The sequence below is a fragment of the Tribolium castaneum genome, chromosome 6, assembly GCF_031307605.1.
Source record: "Tribolium castaneum strain GA2 chromosome 6, icTriCast1.1, whole genome shotgun sequence".
Classification (NCBI taxonomy): Eukaryota; Metazoa; Arthropoda; class Insecta; order Coleoptera; family Tenebrionidae; genus Tribolium; species Tribolium castaneum.
Window position 1 is genome coordinate 2,163,196 of NC_087399.1, and position 14,374 is coordinate 2,177,569.

The 14,374-nt window shown below is 33.4% G+C and overlaps 3 protein-coding genes across 3 annotated transcripts; 1 reads left to right on the forward strand and 2 right to left on the reverse strand.

The window, feature by feature from the left end:
* Positions 1–1,346: 1,346 nt before the first annotated feature.
* Der-2 (Derlin-2) lies at positions 1,347–2,459 on the reverse strand. The gene is made up of 4 exons (XM_965954.4): positions 2,225–2,459; positions 1,940–2,173; positions 1,594–1,880; positions 1,347–1,547 (listed from the first exon to the last, which is right to left on the reverse strand). Exons 1-4 carry the CDS (start codon positions 2,315–2,317, stop codon positions 1,424–1,426), a joined length of 738 nt encoding a protein of 245 aa, XP_971047.1. The 5' UTR covers positions 2,318–2,459; the 3' UTR covers positions 1,347–1,423.
* Positions 2,460–2,529: 70 nt separating this feature from the next.
* Positions 2,530–4,620, forward strand: rdgBbeta. Its single transcript, XM_965892.4, has 6 exons — positions 2,530–2,732; positions 2,780–2,928; positions 2,979–3,075; positions 3,669–3,740; positions 3,791–4,045; positions 4,096–4,620. The coding sequence occupies exons 1-6, from the start codon at positions 2,682–2,684 to the stop codon at positions 4,315–4,317; spliced, it is 846 nt and encodes a 281-aa protein (XP_970985.1). The 5' UTR covers positions 2,530–2,681; the 3' UTR covers positions 4,318–4,620.
* A 1,797-nt stretch (positions 4,621–6,417) lies between these two features.
* On the reverse strand, positions 6,418–11,516 carry LOC659537 (uncharacterized protein). The gene is made up of 5 exons (XM_965836.5): positions 10,948–11,516; positions 8,301–8,480; positions 7,934–8,250; positions 6,782–6,920; positions 6,418–6,730 (listed from the first exon to the last, which is right to left on the reverse strand). Exons 1-5 carry the CDS (start codon positions 11,171–11,173, stop codon positions 6,681–6,683), a joined length of 912 nt encoding a protein of 303 aa, XP_970929.2. The 5' UTR covers positions 11,174–11,516; the 3' UTR covers positions 6,418–6,680.
* Positions 11,517–14,374: the final 2,858 nt, after the last annotated feature.

A 14,374-nucleotide genomic window follows, 5' to 3' on the forward strand; every position in this document is an offset into this window, starting at 1 on the left:
AATAATCTTATCACATATAATCTTGTTTATATTCAGTTATATACAGAGTGATGTGCACCAACTTTAAAGTTGGTAATAAGAGAGCCACCAAAAAATTCCTAAGAAATTTGGCCTTAATGGCGACCAAAATTGTCGAGATATCAAAAAAACCGCAAAAAATTAACAGTTTTTTTATTAAATGCAATCTTTCAAAATTATATTTTTTGTTTAATTAAAAAAAAATAGTTGGTACTATATGTTTTTTTAAGTTCTTAAAATTTCTAAATAATTTGAAATTTTTCAAAAATATTTACTCAAAAAAACTCAGAAAATCAAAAATTCTAGTTAGTTTTCTAAAACAGAACAAAACAATGGATAGACAAAAAGAAGTGGAAAAATATGATGAAAATAATACATTAAAAAATCAAAAAGGAAAGAAGATACAATAGAAAAAAAATCCAAAGACGTAATTGATGAATATTTTATAGCAAAAATAAAAGAGTCACCTCATTTGAATTTAACCTAAATAAATAAATAAATAAATAAATCAGACAGAAAAATAGAAAAGAAAAATAATTGATAAAATGAAAATAAAACAGTAAATTACTAAAATTAAAAATTAAATTACTTCAAAATAAATTTTTTTTTTAAACTGCTTTACTTTTTTTCTCCACAATAATTTACACCATAAATGACAATAAACTCTCAAACCTTTGGCCTGCTTTTGAAAAAAATACATTCAAACCAATGTATTTGTACAAATCTTTAATTTTTTTATAATTATTTAGACTTCTGAAGTGATTCTTTATAATGCACTAAACTTGGAACTCGCCAGTTTTGAGACATTCTGTATATTATGTATAATGCATTAACATCTAATCTGCTATAAAACAGTTCAAAAGACGTGCAGTGCAAAAATTACGTAATAAAAAAATATAGTTTTAAGTACTTCATAAATTCACTGATATCTCTAATTATCATTATTCGTTTTATGTTAATTGTTTGACGTAGTCATTAATCTGCGTAGTAACACCTAATGCTTGCCAATAAATTTATTTATTGAAATTAATCTGTAATTAATGGGATTCCAATGATTTTTTTAATTAGAATACTTATTTCAAAAGTACTTTTTGGACTTTCGCGCAGCATTTATTTTTTTTGACGTCCGTATTTGCTGCATTTGGAGATTACTGTAGTCAAAAAAAATGTACCGCCTTAATTTTATGGTTTTACGATATTACGAAGCAATCTTTCAAAATTTTTCCAAACGTTTAATGAAACGAAATTAATTATTGTGAAATGTCGGTATTTAATTTTCCCGCTTATCAGTTATCAATTTTGTAGGGTATGCAAAAAATACTCGTAGCTTCGATAGATTCTTTTATTAATAAACAAGTATTACAAATTAATTTTTGGGGGTATTGTACACTGGCTAGGGTTGGTATCACTGCCGATTCTCTTGGGGATTCACCTCCTGGTTCTGGTTGCCCCAATCGAACCCCCCGGGCCGCTCCTCAGGAGGCGGGGCATAGTCCGGGTCTTCAGGTATTTCGTCAAATAGCGTACGCCTGCAAGAATCTATTAAAACTAACCCGAAAAACGCCCAATCCTTACATAAAATGCGGCGTTTTAAGTATCCTAAAACCCCCTCTTTGGTTTGGAAAAACATCCTCTATAAAATAATAAATATGTCCCACGGCTATCCCCATCAAGTCGACATAGACCGCATTTCCCAACAAGAGCGAGAAGCCCAGTAAAACCCAAGGCAAGTAAGGAGCTTGGAAGTTCAAAAGGCCGAAAAAGTTCATCCTAACGTACGGATTGCGCCGCGACCACACGTAAACCAGCATTATTGTGAACGCTTGTCCCAGAAATAATAAGTTAACAAAGAACGCAAAAATCTAGTCGGCGTTAAGGCCAGCTTTTGACGTTAAAAACGGCGCGCTTTTTGAAAGGATACAATCATACACACGCCCCCGAACAGGAACATCATCACAAAGTCGGCCGTCCTGTTCCGGAACGAGCCCTCCTCAAGCATCCTACAGTACCTATAAGTGAAAATCATGTTGAAGAAGAAATTGAAACCGAACGTTCCAAAAAATAGGAATGTGGTGACTAGCCGCCATAACTGCCCCTGTTTCAGGATCAGGATGGGGTTGAAGTACAGCTGGAAGGGCGACGCCAGTTCCAATTGCTTGAATGAAACAAATTTTAACAAAAAACCCCCCAAAAAAATATAACTTACAACAGCCAGCGTTGTTATCACACATGCCGTTGTGTACGCCCGGGTCACGGGGGGCATGTGCAGGTATTCGTTTCGTAACGTCTGATAAGCCATTTTCGGGCTAACTATCACGACATGTCCATTTTAAGCCAAAAATCAGATTTTGAAAGCCACATCAGTGCTTGAAATTATCTTGTCAAAATTTGACATTGTTGACATTTCTCTCCCGGCGCTAGTAACTTCGTTTCGGCACGATTGGTACCCAAGTCGTAAATTCGGCGAAATTAATAAATTCGTTTCAAATAAACAAATCCCCGATGGTCTATTTCAGAAAAATTCCGTGTTTACACTTCCAATTGTGCCTTTGTTTAACTAAAAATGAGCCTGGTTTGTTTAAGTTGGCGGGACTGTGCGCACGCGCTACGTTTTGTTTAACCATACTGTCAAATTTTTCCAAAAAATAAAACCATTTTTTGCGATGGTTTTGACTAAAGAATACCGAATTTGTATGCCGATTACGGTCGAAGAGGTGAGTTGTGGTCATTTAGTGCTTTACTTGACTTGGTTTTATGAAAGTATCAAGTGGGGCAACTGTACATGATCGCGAGGCACAGTTTGGAGCAGTCGGGGGATGGCGAAGGGGTTGAAGTGGTTGAAAATCGGGAAATTGACGACCCGGAGCATGGCAAAGGCCAGTTTACCGAAAAAAGAATTCACTTATCAAGGTTTGATTAAGAATTAGCGAATTAGAGCGTTAGGTAATGAGTTTTTGTAGCCGTTTGCCTTACTGGGTGCAGGCCATTATACCTAAGATATTTTACGTGACGGAGAAAGCGTGGAATTATTACCCGTACACTATCACAGAATATACGGTACGGCCCAAATATACCGGGTGTTTCGGTTTTTTATGCGCACCTTTGTAACTTTTTTATTTTTGTAAAAAAGTGTACAAGTCGTTTATATTTTTGGTTGGATTGACAAAATATATTGAATAAAATCATCAAGTTGGCTGTATGGTGACATTCGTCAAAACGGTGACTGTCAATTTTTTTTCATTGGTTCCTTGTATAATTTTTTGCACCATTATTTATAATTTTAAACATGTGACAAAGAATTGGTAAATAATTAAAAAAATATAGATTATTTTAAATAAAAAAATATATATTATATACTTTTATTTACTAACTTAAACAAAATACTATTTTTTTGGCACTCCTTTTATAATAAATTCATGTCTACGGATATCTAAAGGTTAGGATATAAAACAGCCTACTAATAAAACGTTTCTGTCCTCGATAGTTCCGTTAATGACGCCATTATTGCATTGTAAAGTCAATTTATGCCTAAACCGTTAAAAATAGAAATATGGTATTTTACTTTATTTAATAAAAAAATTACAAGGGTTAAATTCCCAAACTGAAACACCCGGTATATTTTTTATATATTTTTTATTATTTATTTGTAGTGCTCATTTATTCCACGTTTTCACATTGAAATTAAAACCAAATATGAGAATAACAACGGCAGTACCGAAAACGTGAGTCAAAAAATAAATTGCAATTATTTTTTTTAAATAAAAAAATTTAGTGTCTTAATTTAACTCCTGAACAACTTGCCGAACGCCTAGTCGACCACATTGACATAGCCTACGATGAAGTGAGCCCCAAACACTACAAAGAGGAAGAGGACCCGCGTTTTTTCCAGTCGAAAAAAACGCAAAGGGGGCCCCTGGTGGAGGGCTGGCGGGCTAACTACACCCCAATCATGTGTTCGTATAAATTAGTAAATGCCTCGTTTGAGGTTTTTGGCCTCCAGACGAAAGTCGAGGATTTTATCCATTCGGTGCGCGCACTCGTTTTGGCAAACTTTTGGTTGTTAAACAATTTTTTTAGTGTATTCGCGAGGTGCTGTTGCTGGGGCACAGGCAAGCCTTTGCGTGGATTGACGAATGGATAGAAATGTCGTTGCAGGATGTGCGTGAATACGAGGCGAAGTTGCAATCTCAGACCAATTCGCTGCTTGCTGATAAGGTCGGGGGCGGCGATACAGCCGCCCAGGAGTCCCCCAAAAGCCCCAAGTCGCCCCAGAAAAAGGGCTATTTTTCGTGGTTCTAGCATCAGGAGGTTACGTTAGAGGATTGTTGCGTTTTTGTTCTTTTTTTGTTACTTCATGTTTAGTTGCTTTTGTTTAACTAGTCAAATGTCTGCGTCATTTGTTATCGCTTGACGTTTAGGAAATTTTTATTTAACGAATTTTAGGTGCACTCTGGACCAGGGCGTTTCTCCTCAATTTTTTGTATGTATGTAGTGTAGAAGTGAGAATAGTTGTGTAAAGGGGATTTTTGTCTCCAACTTCCTCGTTTATCGTGATTAATACCTACGTTGTATTGTTGGAAAAATAAAATTTCACACGGAAAATTGGATTTTTTTTCTGACCCAAATTTACAATAATTTGCATTTGGGCGATAAAATTGTGAGACATAGTTAAGTCACAAGGTTATCTCTACTCAACAAAAAAACAAATTTTTGGTTTAATTTGTGTCACAGTGTCGTGTTTGTTCGTTTGGAAACAAAATTCGGCTGAAATGCTTCATACGAGGGCAGGTCAAAAATTAAAGTAATCGACTGTTAAAGGTGAATTTTTAATTTTTTATAAAATCCCCTTATCCTAACGCATTGAGTGTAAGGATTGTGGTAAAGACAAAGACAAAAAAGTATTAAGGAAACTACTGCCCCCGTATGAAGTCCAAAAATTGAGATGCTTTATTTTCCGCAGTTTACTTGCGGTAAAATAACTTTATCATTAATTGAAATAAATAAAAATATGCAAAGCAATTTACAGAAAAGCATTTTTGTGCACTATTTTGCTCGGAGTGTATATTTGGTTGCCTACACTAAAAAATTGAAACTTGTTTTGGCTGATAAAATGAATTTTTATATGCCTTTACAACCCAATAGAGTTGTTAAAAGTCCAAAAAAAGTCTATATGTTCAAATGTTTTTATGTTTGCTTTTTTCAATTTTTGTCGAGATTTTGGTCGATTTCGGGTACCCGGAACATTTATCGAGCAATAACTGCGGAACTATTAGAGATAACCCTGTGAAGTGTATTATCGTTGGAAAGCTCTTTAAATTGTCTATTTTTTTCAAAAAAAAATATTGTTCTCCGACTAATAGTTTTCGAAAAAATTGCAGATAAATGCAAAAATTGGTAAAATATTAAAAAATTTATAACTAAAAAACTATTAAGAATTTGGCAATTTTGCCGATGCCAATCGATTCCCCGCATCATTTTGCATGGGTAAGGATAAAAATAGTTCTACTTTTTCGAATAGTTCAGCCGTAATTAAAAAAATAAGAATTTAAAAAAGTTAACGCAAAATTTTATTCAACAAAAAAAATCATAACTCAAAAACTAAAAGTCGTAAAGCAAAACCGTTTGTTCCAGTGAATTCAGCGGCTCATTTTCTGTATTATACCAACTTTTCACAAAATTTAAAATTTTGTTTTTTTCTGCTAAAATTTCCTGAGTAATACGCTTACTTACCTTCAAGATAGTGAAAAAAATATATTTTTTTAAACTCGTTCTATTATAGTTTTTTGGACTTACATATGCTTTTACATCCCTCTAGAGTTGATAAAAGTTCAAAATAAGTCGAGTTGTTCGATTTTTTCAATTTTTGTCACGGTTTTGGTCATTTTTCGGTACCGGGATTATTTATCGAGCAATAACTCCGGAACTATTAGAGATAACCATACGAAGTGTATTATCAATGGAAAGCTCTTTAAATTATCTATCTTTTTAAAAAAAGATGTTTGTTCGCCGAGTAATGGTTTTCGAGAAAATTGCAGATAAATGCAAAAATTTGTAAAGTTTTAAAAATTCATAACTAAAAAACTATTGGGAATTTGGTATTTTTCTCAACGCCAATCGATTCCTCGGATCATTTTGCATGGGCAAGGATTAAAATAGTTCCACTTTTTCGAATCGTTTAGCCGTAATTGAGAAAATAATTTTTATTTCTTCAAGTTATAGCACGTAATATACGAGCTCTTCACGAGATTTAAAATTCTTAATTTTTTTTGCTTGAAATTTTATAGGTCAAGTGACTTACCTTCACAAAAACGACGTTTTATTCATTGTTAAATTTTTTGAAGATAAAATAAAAATTTTAATAATTATGTATTTTTTGATAATTTGTAATAAAAAACGGGCTACTCGTAACAACTATTTATTAAAACTAAAAATTCACAGAGTCTTGCACAAATAAAACAAGTGATGAGTATACGTCCTAACTTAAAACAAGAGTGAAACACGGCGGAACCTAAATATTAGGTTCCAATAATGAAATTTGGTTTCATGATCACGTAAAACGTCTTTAATAGCACTTGAATTTCCCAAATGAAAGCACTACAAGCATTCGTAAATAAAATAAAATTAGCGATAGAGGAACCGATTCAATATTTCTCCTAAATTTCTCATATTGCGACAGTCGCCAGCAGAACGGTGATGTCGTCCGGTTTGCCACCTGAAAAAAAAGCTCAATCAAATCTGGCCATTTCCTCGCCTAATTACGCACCGATCGTGTTGATACCGTTGGCAAAAGCACTTTGGGCAAATGGTGAAAAGAACGTCTCATCGAACGATAAATTGCGCGCCATCCAGGCAATGGAATTCGCCACCATTTGGAGACGGCTAGCGCAACGCTCGCCTTGAACCTGCAAAAAATTTCATTCGCAAATTGAGGAGAAATTAAAGTCACACCACGTAAAATAATGCACCGTTAGCTTTTTGTGTCAACAACGAAAATTGCCTGTGACACACTAAAGTCAATGCGTGTTTTTGCAGAAATTTATCAATTGTATTTGTTTCAATTTAGATATCGAAGGTGAGAAAAACAAGCGAAAAGTCAACGCGTTTATTTGACGAAAATATTTGAAAAGGGCGGCAAATTCCATTAAATATTTAATCAACATGGCCATGACATAATTGGAACCGGTATCTGTCAGTTTGGGTCGACGCTTACTTGTCATAATACAATAATTTCGATCAAGGAAGGCCTTGCATGAACCTAATCCGAGCAGGCTGTGAAAAATGGTCTAATCAACCGTAGCCAACGCGGATCGTTCTTTCAAACAAAAAAATTAACCACTTCAAAACTAAGAAAAAAACGATGTGATTGAACCTAAATATGGCGCTCAAACAAAATGGCGTTTTTAAAGAATTTCAAAAAGAAAATATCAAACAAGTTTTGAAAAAAACATTGACTAGAGGATAATTTAATTCGGAGCTGTCGGGTTTGGACAAATGGCGAACAAACAAAAAACAATCCTAAAATTAATTTGGCAAGACTCAAAGTTGAATAAAAATATAATAGGTGTGGTACAGTCATGATAAAAAAATGACAGTTTTTAGAATGTAATAAAAACAAAAAATGCGATTTAAATAAATGTGAAAACACGAAATTGGGTAAAAAGCGAGTTGGCCGTGTACCGAGCCACAGCACGCTCGGACCAACACAAATTCGCCGAATGTAGTCACATGCTCTATGAAAAAAAACGGCAAGTCCGATTAGAGTGTTTTTGTTTAGTTTAAATTATAAATAGAGGCGATAGCGAAGTATATTTGTTCAAAACTGAGTCAAATAAAAGTCACAACTGTCATATAACTTGTGTTTATCATAGCCAACTTCTAAAATAAAACCTGCAAAATGTCATTTTTATTGGCAAACCTTTTTCAGTTCATTGACGAGTAAATTCTGGGGTAAATTATCGAAAACTCCGTCGGTGGCCACCAGAATAACATCTCCATCCTCAACCGGAAAATTATCCGTAATAGCGGAGTCCGGTTGATCGGACAAGACATCGGCCTGGTATCCAGGCGGCGGTAACGACAATTGAAACGGAGTATTGAAATAATGCTGCTGTTCTTCACTTTTACGTATCACACGCCCCTTTCGCACAACCATAAAGCCACTATCTCCGATATTTGCGGTGTAGAGGGTGTTGTTGTCGCGGTTTAGCACCACAACGCACGCAGTGCTGCTACCTGTGAAAAAAACTAGTGACAAAGTTCAGTTGGCAAGGGTAAAAAAGTACCCAAAATGGCCTTCTTGTGGTGCAATAATTCGCAGTAGCTCCGGGCTAGGAGTTCCGAGGGGTTTGTTGGGGTGAAACGGCCGAGTTTGACGAGGTGTTCACAGGTCCGCATTAGGTGGAGGGAGAACTCCCCCGGGTCTATGCCGTAGGCCCTCCAGCCCCCCACGCCATCGGCCACACCTGGAATTAACCAAAAATTGAGTTGGCAAAACTGCCCATGTTAAATGTCAAATTTGATTGTTTCTTAGGTACTAAAAAAATCTTTAAATTAACAATGTAATGATTTTTTTACACAACTTGACCTTAATGTCACTTGTTCGGAATGACATTAATGACAGTTTTTGTGTGAGTCGCCTATTAAAGTACGGTGCATTTTGACTTCACAACCTACTTGATGCTCATTATTTGAAAAATAATAACATACGTTTTTGTATTGTTTTCAATTTAAAAATAATAAATTTATGAAAATGGTTGTTGGTATTATTTCACATAAAAATTCAAGTCCATATCTCATATAAATTACAAAATGTGATCCATAGAAAAACGCCGCAATTGTGTGAATAATGTGCTGACATCACTGCTGGTTATCGCACTATCGCATTATTACACCATTTTTTTCATTATTACAGGAAAGAAATAGAGCGAAAATTGCGTTAGTTTGGACACAAAAGCAAAAAAATTCGGTAATTTCACGATTGACTAAACCTGGGAAAAAATCATTCATTTCTGAGTGTGACACAGTGGCGTAACCATCAGACCTTGTAATAAGGGGACGAGTAAAATTAGTTAATAAAGGATTATTATATTATTCACTAAATGATATAATTTGAGGAAAAAGCCAAAATCTTTAAAAACAATTGATAGAAATTATCAAAGTGACCTGTGACTTTCAGTTAAGTTGGCATCATTGAATAATGCATTTCTTGCTTTCTTTTTTTCATAATAAATGGAAGACACCAATGTCGTTTCGGGAGAAATACAGTGTTTCAAATGATTTAATTATTTTTTTCAAAAATTTAAAAACAGTTAATGATATAATTTTAGGAAAAAAACAAATTCTTAAAAAACACTTGATAGAAATTATCAGCCGCCTGTGACTTAATTAAATTATCACTGCATCTTGCATTTCTTCCTTTCTTTTTTCATAACAAATAAAAAATAAGAAAAAATATAATTAGGAGAGAAACAAAGTGTTTCAAATGATTTCATTTAATTAATCAGATTTTTCAAAGATAAGAAACACAGATAATAATGATATAATTTTAGAAAAAAAGCCAAGATCTTAAAAAACATTTAATTGAAATTATCAGTGGGCTGTGACTTTTAATTAGGTTGGCATCACTGAATAATGCATTTCTTTTTTTTTTCATAACAAATGAAAGATCAGAAATGTAGTTTCGGGAAAAATACAAGAATTTTCAAATAATTTACTTATTTTTTTTTTCAAAAAGAAAAAACACTTGATAGAAATTTTTAGTGGCCTATGACTTTTAATTAAGTTGGATAATGCATTTCATTCATACTTTGTTTTACAACAAATGAAAGAACAGAAAATGTAGTTTCGGAAGAAATACAAATGATTTAATTAATAAATTTTTTCAAAGATAAAAAGCAGCTAATAATGACTTATTTTAGGAAAAAAGTGAAAAAATTACCACTAGCCTGTGATTTTTAATTAATCCATGTCAAAACCAAAAATAAAAAATCAGTTTAAATATTTTTTTAGAGATTTTTAGAAAAAATCAAGCCTTGATTTCTCAGTCTTACCTTATTATGTATATTAACGATCGTAGTGGTCTGTGATTCTAAAATAGAATACCAGATGATTTATGTAAGATGTTGAGCCTGACAAAAAAGCAAAACAAAATCCGTATTTTACTAGTAAACTACATGAATCACCTGGTAATTAAAAATTGAAATAAATATCAAAAATTAATAAAAAAAATCCGTCCATCAACTCCGTACAAAATTACAAAATCATGGCCGCCATGATACACCTAAGCTAATTTAAAAAAACAATCGAACGTAAGATTACTTAACACCATAAAACTGACAAACTTTTATTTTTTGAGTATTTTTTTTATGTATGTCTCAACAACTAACAATTACCCAGCGTTGGCTAATAAAATACTTAATTCTAATTAAAAATATATTCTCTTCGCGATTTATTTATGATAATTTTACGACTTCTAGCGACATTTTTGACTTTAAAACTACACTACCGTAACAAATGAATGTCAATTGTAACGGTATAGTAGGCTCTGAGAAGAATAAGACATAATATGTAAAATAACATATTTGCTAAATCATCGGTCATAACTTAAGGCCACCAATTAACGGTCTCATTAACGTTCTGAACCTTGATGCTGACAAAGAAACCGCTTGTGAGAAGTGTGTTGAAGAAATCCTCATTTCGTGTGCTCAAAAATGTCACACACGTGTCTGTTACCCAACCAGATCAATGAAAACAAATGACGTCGATCCCCGATATCAAAGTAAACAAAAATCGGCATAAATTAGCTCCTGATTACTTATTCCGTGGCATAGTTAGGAAAATTCTATTTTTTCGAACCGGTTCGAAATGAGAAAAAATGGCCGCGTGAGGGGAGGCTCTCACGTGACTGGTTTAAAGGTTATGTATACTGACCCAAAACATCGGCCGACTTGTGTTTCGCCGTAAACCAGGCGTCATCCCCGAATTGTCCCTTAATCAGTCTCTGTATTCCCCTCTCCTTTGAGAAGCCACAAACGGCCGACACCAACTGCGGGTCTGGTTTTTTCTGTAGGTTGGGATCGGCCGCCGTCGATATATTGCTGATTCCATTGAAAATAGCACGCGATATAAGTCTACCAGTTAGCCACAACGAGTGCATTATATAATAACTTTAGAAAATTTCACTCGGACTTGACTCTATCACAAAAACAAACATAGCGTCGCGGCTGCCTTGACTAACACGCAGTTGTTTCAAATCACCACCAATCGCCTACTAGGACACATTACGGGGAAAATCTAGTCAGCTGTGCTCACGACCACCACATTGCTGACGCCATTGCTAAAATCGTGACGTTAGCGACATCTCGTGAGCGTCGGAATGTCACGTGACGGGCGTCGGTTTCAAAATCACGCGCTCCGTTAATTATAGAAGGCACTTGTTTTCGCCAAGCACACTCGATTCGATTTATTTGTGCCACGCACCACACGTCACAACTTATTCATTGATCATTTCAGTTTGATTAACTGACAAATCGTAAATTGGGGCGATTTATACTGACTTGATTTTTCTGTTTAATTCCGTGAATGATAACGCAATTGCTCAATAATTTAATCAGTTGTTGATTATTACGCCTGACTATATGTGACCAATAATACACTCGGGACAAAAACAATTATAATTTTTTTGTGCCATTGTTTATGTAACCAGCAATACGTCACGTGATTATAGAATTTGGCCATAAACAATAACAGTTTGATTTGTTTATAAAATTTATCTATTGCAAAGGTCAGGTTTGTTTTTTGTAAATAGAACGACTGGCCATTTTTTGGCGATAATTTGCACTGCGTGCAAGTCGATAACGTTTTTAATTTATTTTTCTCTAATTAAAGTGCACGTCGAAGAGAATATTTGAAAGAATAAGTGGTGTAAACAAGAAATGTTTTCGAGAAAATTCAATAATAAAGCGTTAAAAACATCCTGAATTTTAGAGATAAGATGATTGAGTTTTAATTATTTAAAAATGTTTCATCGGATAAGTGGTGTTATTGCCAAGTTTTATTTTTAGCCCTTGGTAATAATGATCCATTAATGAAAATAGGATTAGGCAACGTAAAAATAGCAGACATTTTCCACACCCTGACGTTAAATTAAAAAAAACACAAACACACACTAAAAATTATTGGAAAAACTGACAAGTTCTAAACACAATATTTTTGGCTTAGTTTTCCGTATTTCTCAAAAATTAAAAACATTACCTTAAATAATGATTGAACAAATAGCTTAATAATTGTAAATTTAAATAAAAAAAGAATAAGATAATTGGCGTTTGAAAATTGAAATTTTCTACTGATATTTTGTTTTAAAACTTTTTATCTCAAAAATAAAAAAATTATAATTTTTAAAATTCGACGCTTTCACGAAGTTTATGGACTTTTTATGAACCCTCCCGAATTCCTAAAAGTACCAAAAAGATAATTGTATCGATTTTTTAAAGTTTGATTTTTTTATTTTCTGAGAAATTTTTGTCGATTTTTGGGACTCGGAACATTTATTGAGCAATAACTCCGGAACTATTAGAGATAACCGTATAAAGTTTATTATCGTTGGAAAGCTTTTAAATTGTCTATTTTTTTCAAAAAAGTTTATTGTTCTCCGACTAATAGTTTTCGAGAAAATTGCAGATAAATGCAAAAATTGGTAAAATTTTAAAAAATTAATAACTAAAAAACTGTTGGGAATTTGACAATTTTCTCGATGCCAATCGATTTTCCGGATCATTTTGTATAGATATGGATTAAAACAGTTTTACTTTTTAAAATAGTTTAGCCGTAAATGAAAAAATAAAAAAAATTAAAAAAAAGTTAACACCCCCCCTTAAAATCGGCCAATTTTTAAAGTGTCTCAAAATCAAATGAAACCGATTCTATCTTATAGATTTTGATGTTTTCTTTACGATGGAACAAACCGTTTTCTTCTAGCTCTTTTAGTTTGGCCGTAATCGGCGTTTGAAAATTGAAAATTTTTTTGCGAGATATTGCTTTGAGTCCTATGCCATTTTGTAGAGTTTTCTATTCCGGTTATCCTTCATTGTTCCGTTTCTCGATATCTTTAATAGTTTCGCCGTAATTGGCGATTGAAAATTGAAAAAAAGTGAAAATGGAAACCTTTTTTTGCGTTTTTCTCGGAAACTGTAAGACTTAGAGCAACGAACAAAAAACCATCTGATAGCGCTTAATTTTATCTATTTTTTCGACTAAACCCGGAGCCGCTCGGGGCAACGGTTCCGGCTACAGAGGCGATCAAAGTTTTTACTTAAAAAAATTCTTAAAAAAAAACTAAAAGTCGTAGAGCATTGCGGTTTGTTCGATTGAATTCTACGGCTAATTTTACATATTATATCAATTTTTCACAAGAATTAAAAATTTAAAATTTTTTGCCTAAATTTAGGGTGGCCATTTGTCATAGTGAAAAATTTTATTCATTAAAAAAATTCATAACTCAAAAACCAAAAGTCGTAGAGCAGTGCGGTTTGTTCCATTGGATTCAGCGGCTTTTTTTCTTTATTATACTAATTTTTTACGCAATTTAAAATTTTCGATTTTTTTTGCTCAAATTTCCTGAGTACTACACTACTTACCTTCAAAGAGGTAAAAAAAAATTTTTTTTTAACTAACTCCAGCAAATTTTTATGGACTTCTACATGTCTTAGCAACCCACAAAAGTTGTTAAAAGTCCACAAAATGTCCAAATGTTCGATTTTTTGATGTTTGATTTTTTCAGTTTTCGTCGCAATTTTTGTCGGTTTTGGGTACCCGGAACATTTCTCGAGCAATAGCTCCGGAACTATTAGAGATAAGCCCATTAAGTGTATTATCGTTGGAAAGCTCTTTAAGTTATCTATTTTTTTCAAAAAAGATTATTGTTCTCCGACTAATAGTTTTCGAGCAAATTGCTGATAAATGCAAAATTGGTAAAATTTTAAAAAATTCATAACTAAAAAACTATTGGAAATTTGGCAATTTTCTCGATGCCAATCGATTCCCCGGATCATTTTGCACGGGTATGGATTAAAACAGTTCCACTTTTTAGAATAGTTTAGCCGTAATTGAGAAAATAAAAAAAAATTAATGGTCATGGCAAATACCTTCATAAATATGAAAAAACAATTTTTTTTAACTCACTCCAGCAAATTTTTATGGACTTCTACATGTCTTTACAACCCATTCAAGTTGTTAAAAATCCACAAAAAGTCCAAATGTTCGATTTTTTGATGTTTGATTTTTTCAATTTTCGTTGAAGTTTTTATCGGTTTTAGGTACCCGGAACATTTCTCGAGCAATAGCTCCGGAACTATTAGAG

What these genes read in the sequence shown, in the direction of transcription:
- Der-2 (XM_965954.4), bottom strand. Translation starts at nt 2,317, where the DNA reads ATGGCTTATCAGACGTTACGAAACGAATACCTGCACATGCCCCCCGTG. An exon ending in TGATAACAACGCTGGCTGTT is followed by an intron (nt 2,174 to 2,224) that starts GTAAGTTATATT and finishes GTTTCATTCAAG; the next exon opens with CAATTGGAACTGGCGTCGCC. An exon ending in CTTAAAACGCCGCATTTTAT is followed by an intron (nt 1,548 to 1,593) that starts GTAAGGATTGGG and finishes AGATTCTTGCAG; the next exon opens with GCGTACGCTATTTGACGAAA.
- rdgBbeta (XM_965892.4), top strand. Translation starts at nt 2,682, where the DNA reads ATGGTTTTGACTAAAGAATACCGAATTTGTATGCCGATTACGGTCGAA. An exon ending in TGCCGATTACGGTCGAAGAG is followed by an intron (nt 2,733 to 2,779) that starts GTGAGTTGTGGT and finishes GTTTTATGAAAG; the next exon opens with TATCAAGTGGGGCAACTGTA. An exon ending in AAAAGAATTCACTTATCAAG is followed by an intron (nt 2,929 to 2,978) that starts GTTTGATTAAGA and finishes GAGTTTTTGTAG; the next exon opens with CCGTTTGCCTTACTGGGTGC.
- LOC659537 (XM_965836.5), bottom strand. Translation starts at nt 11,173, where the DNA reads ATGCACTCGTTGTGGCTAACTGGTAGACTTATATCGCGTGCTATTTTC. An exon ending in CCACAAGAAGGCCATTTTGG is followed by an intron (nt 8,251 to 8,300) that starts GTACTTTTTTAC and finishes TTTTTTTCACAG; the next exon opens with GTAGCAGCACTGCGTGCGTT. An exon ending in TCGTCAATGAACTGAAAAAG is followed by an intron (nt 6,921 to 7,933) that starts GTTTGCCAATAA and finishes AATTTTTTGCAG; the next exon opens with GTTCAAGGCGAGCGTTGCGC.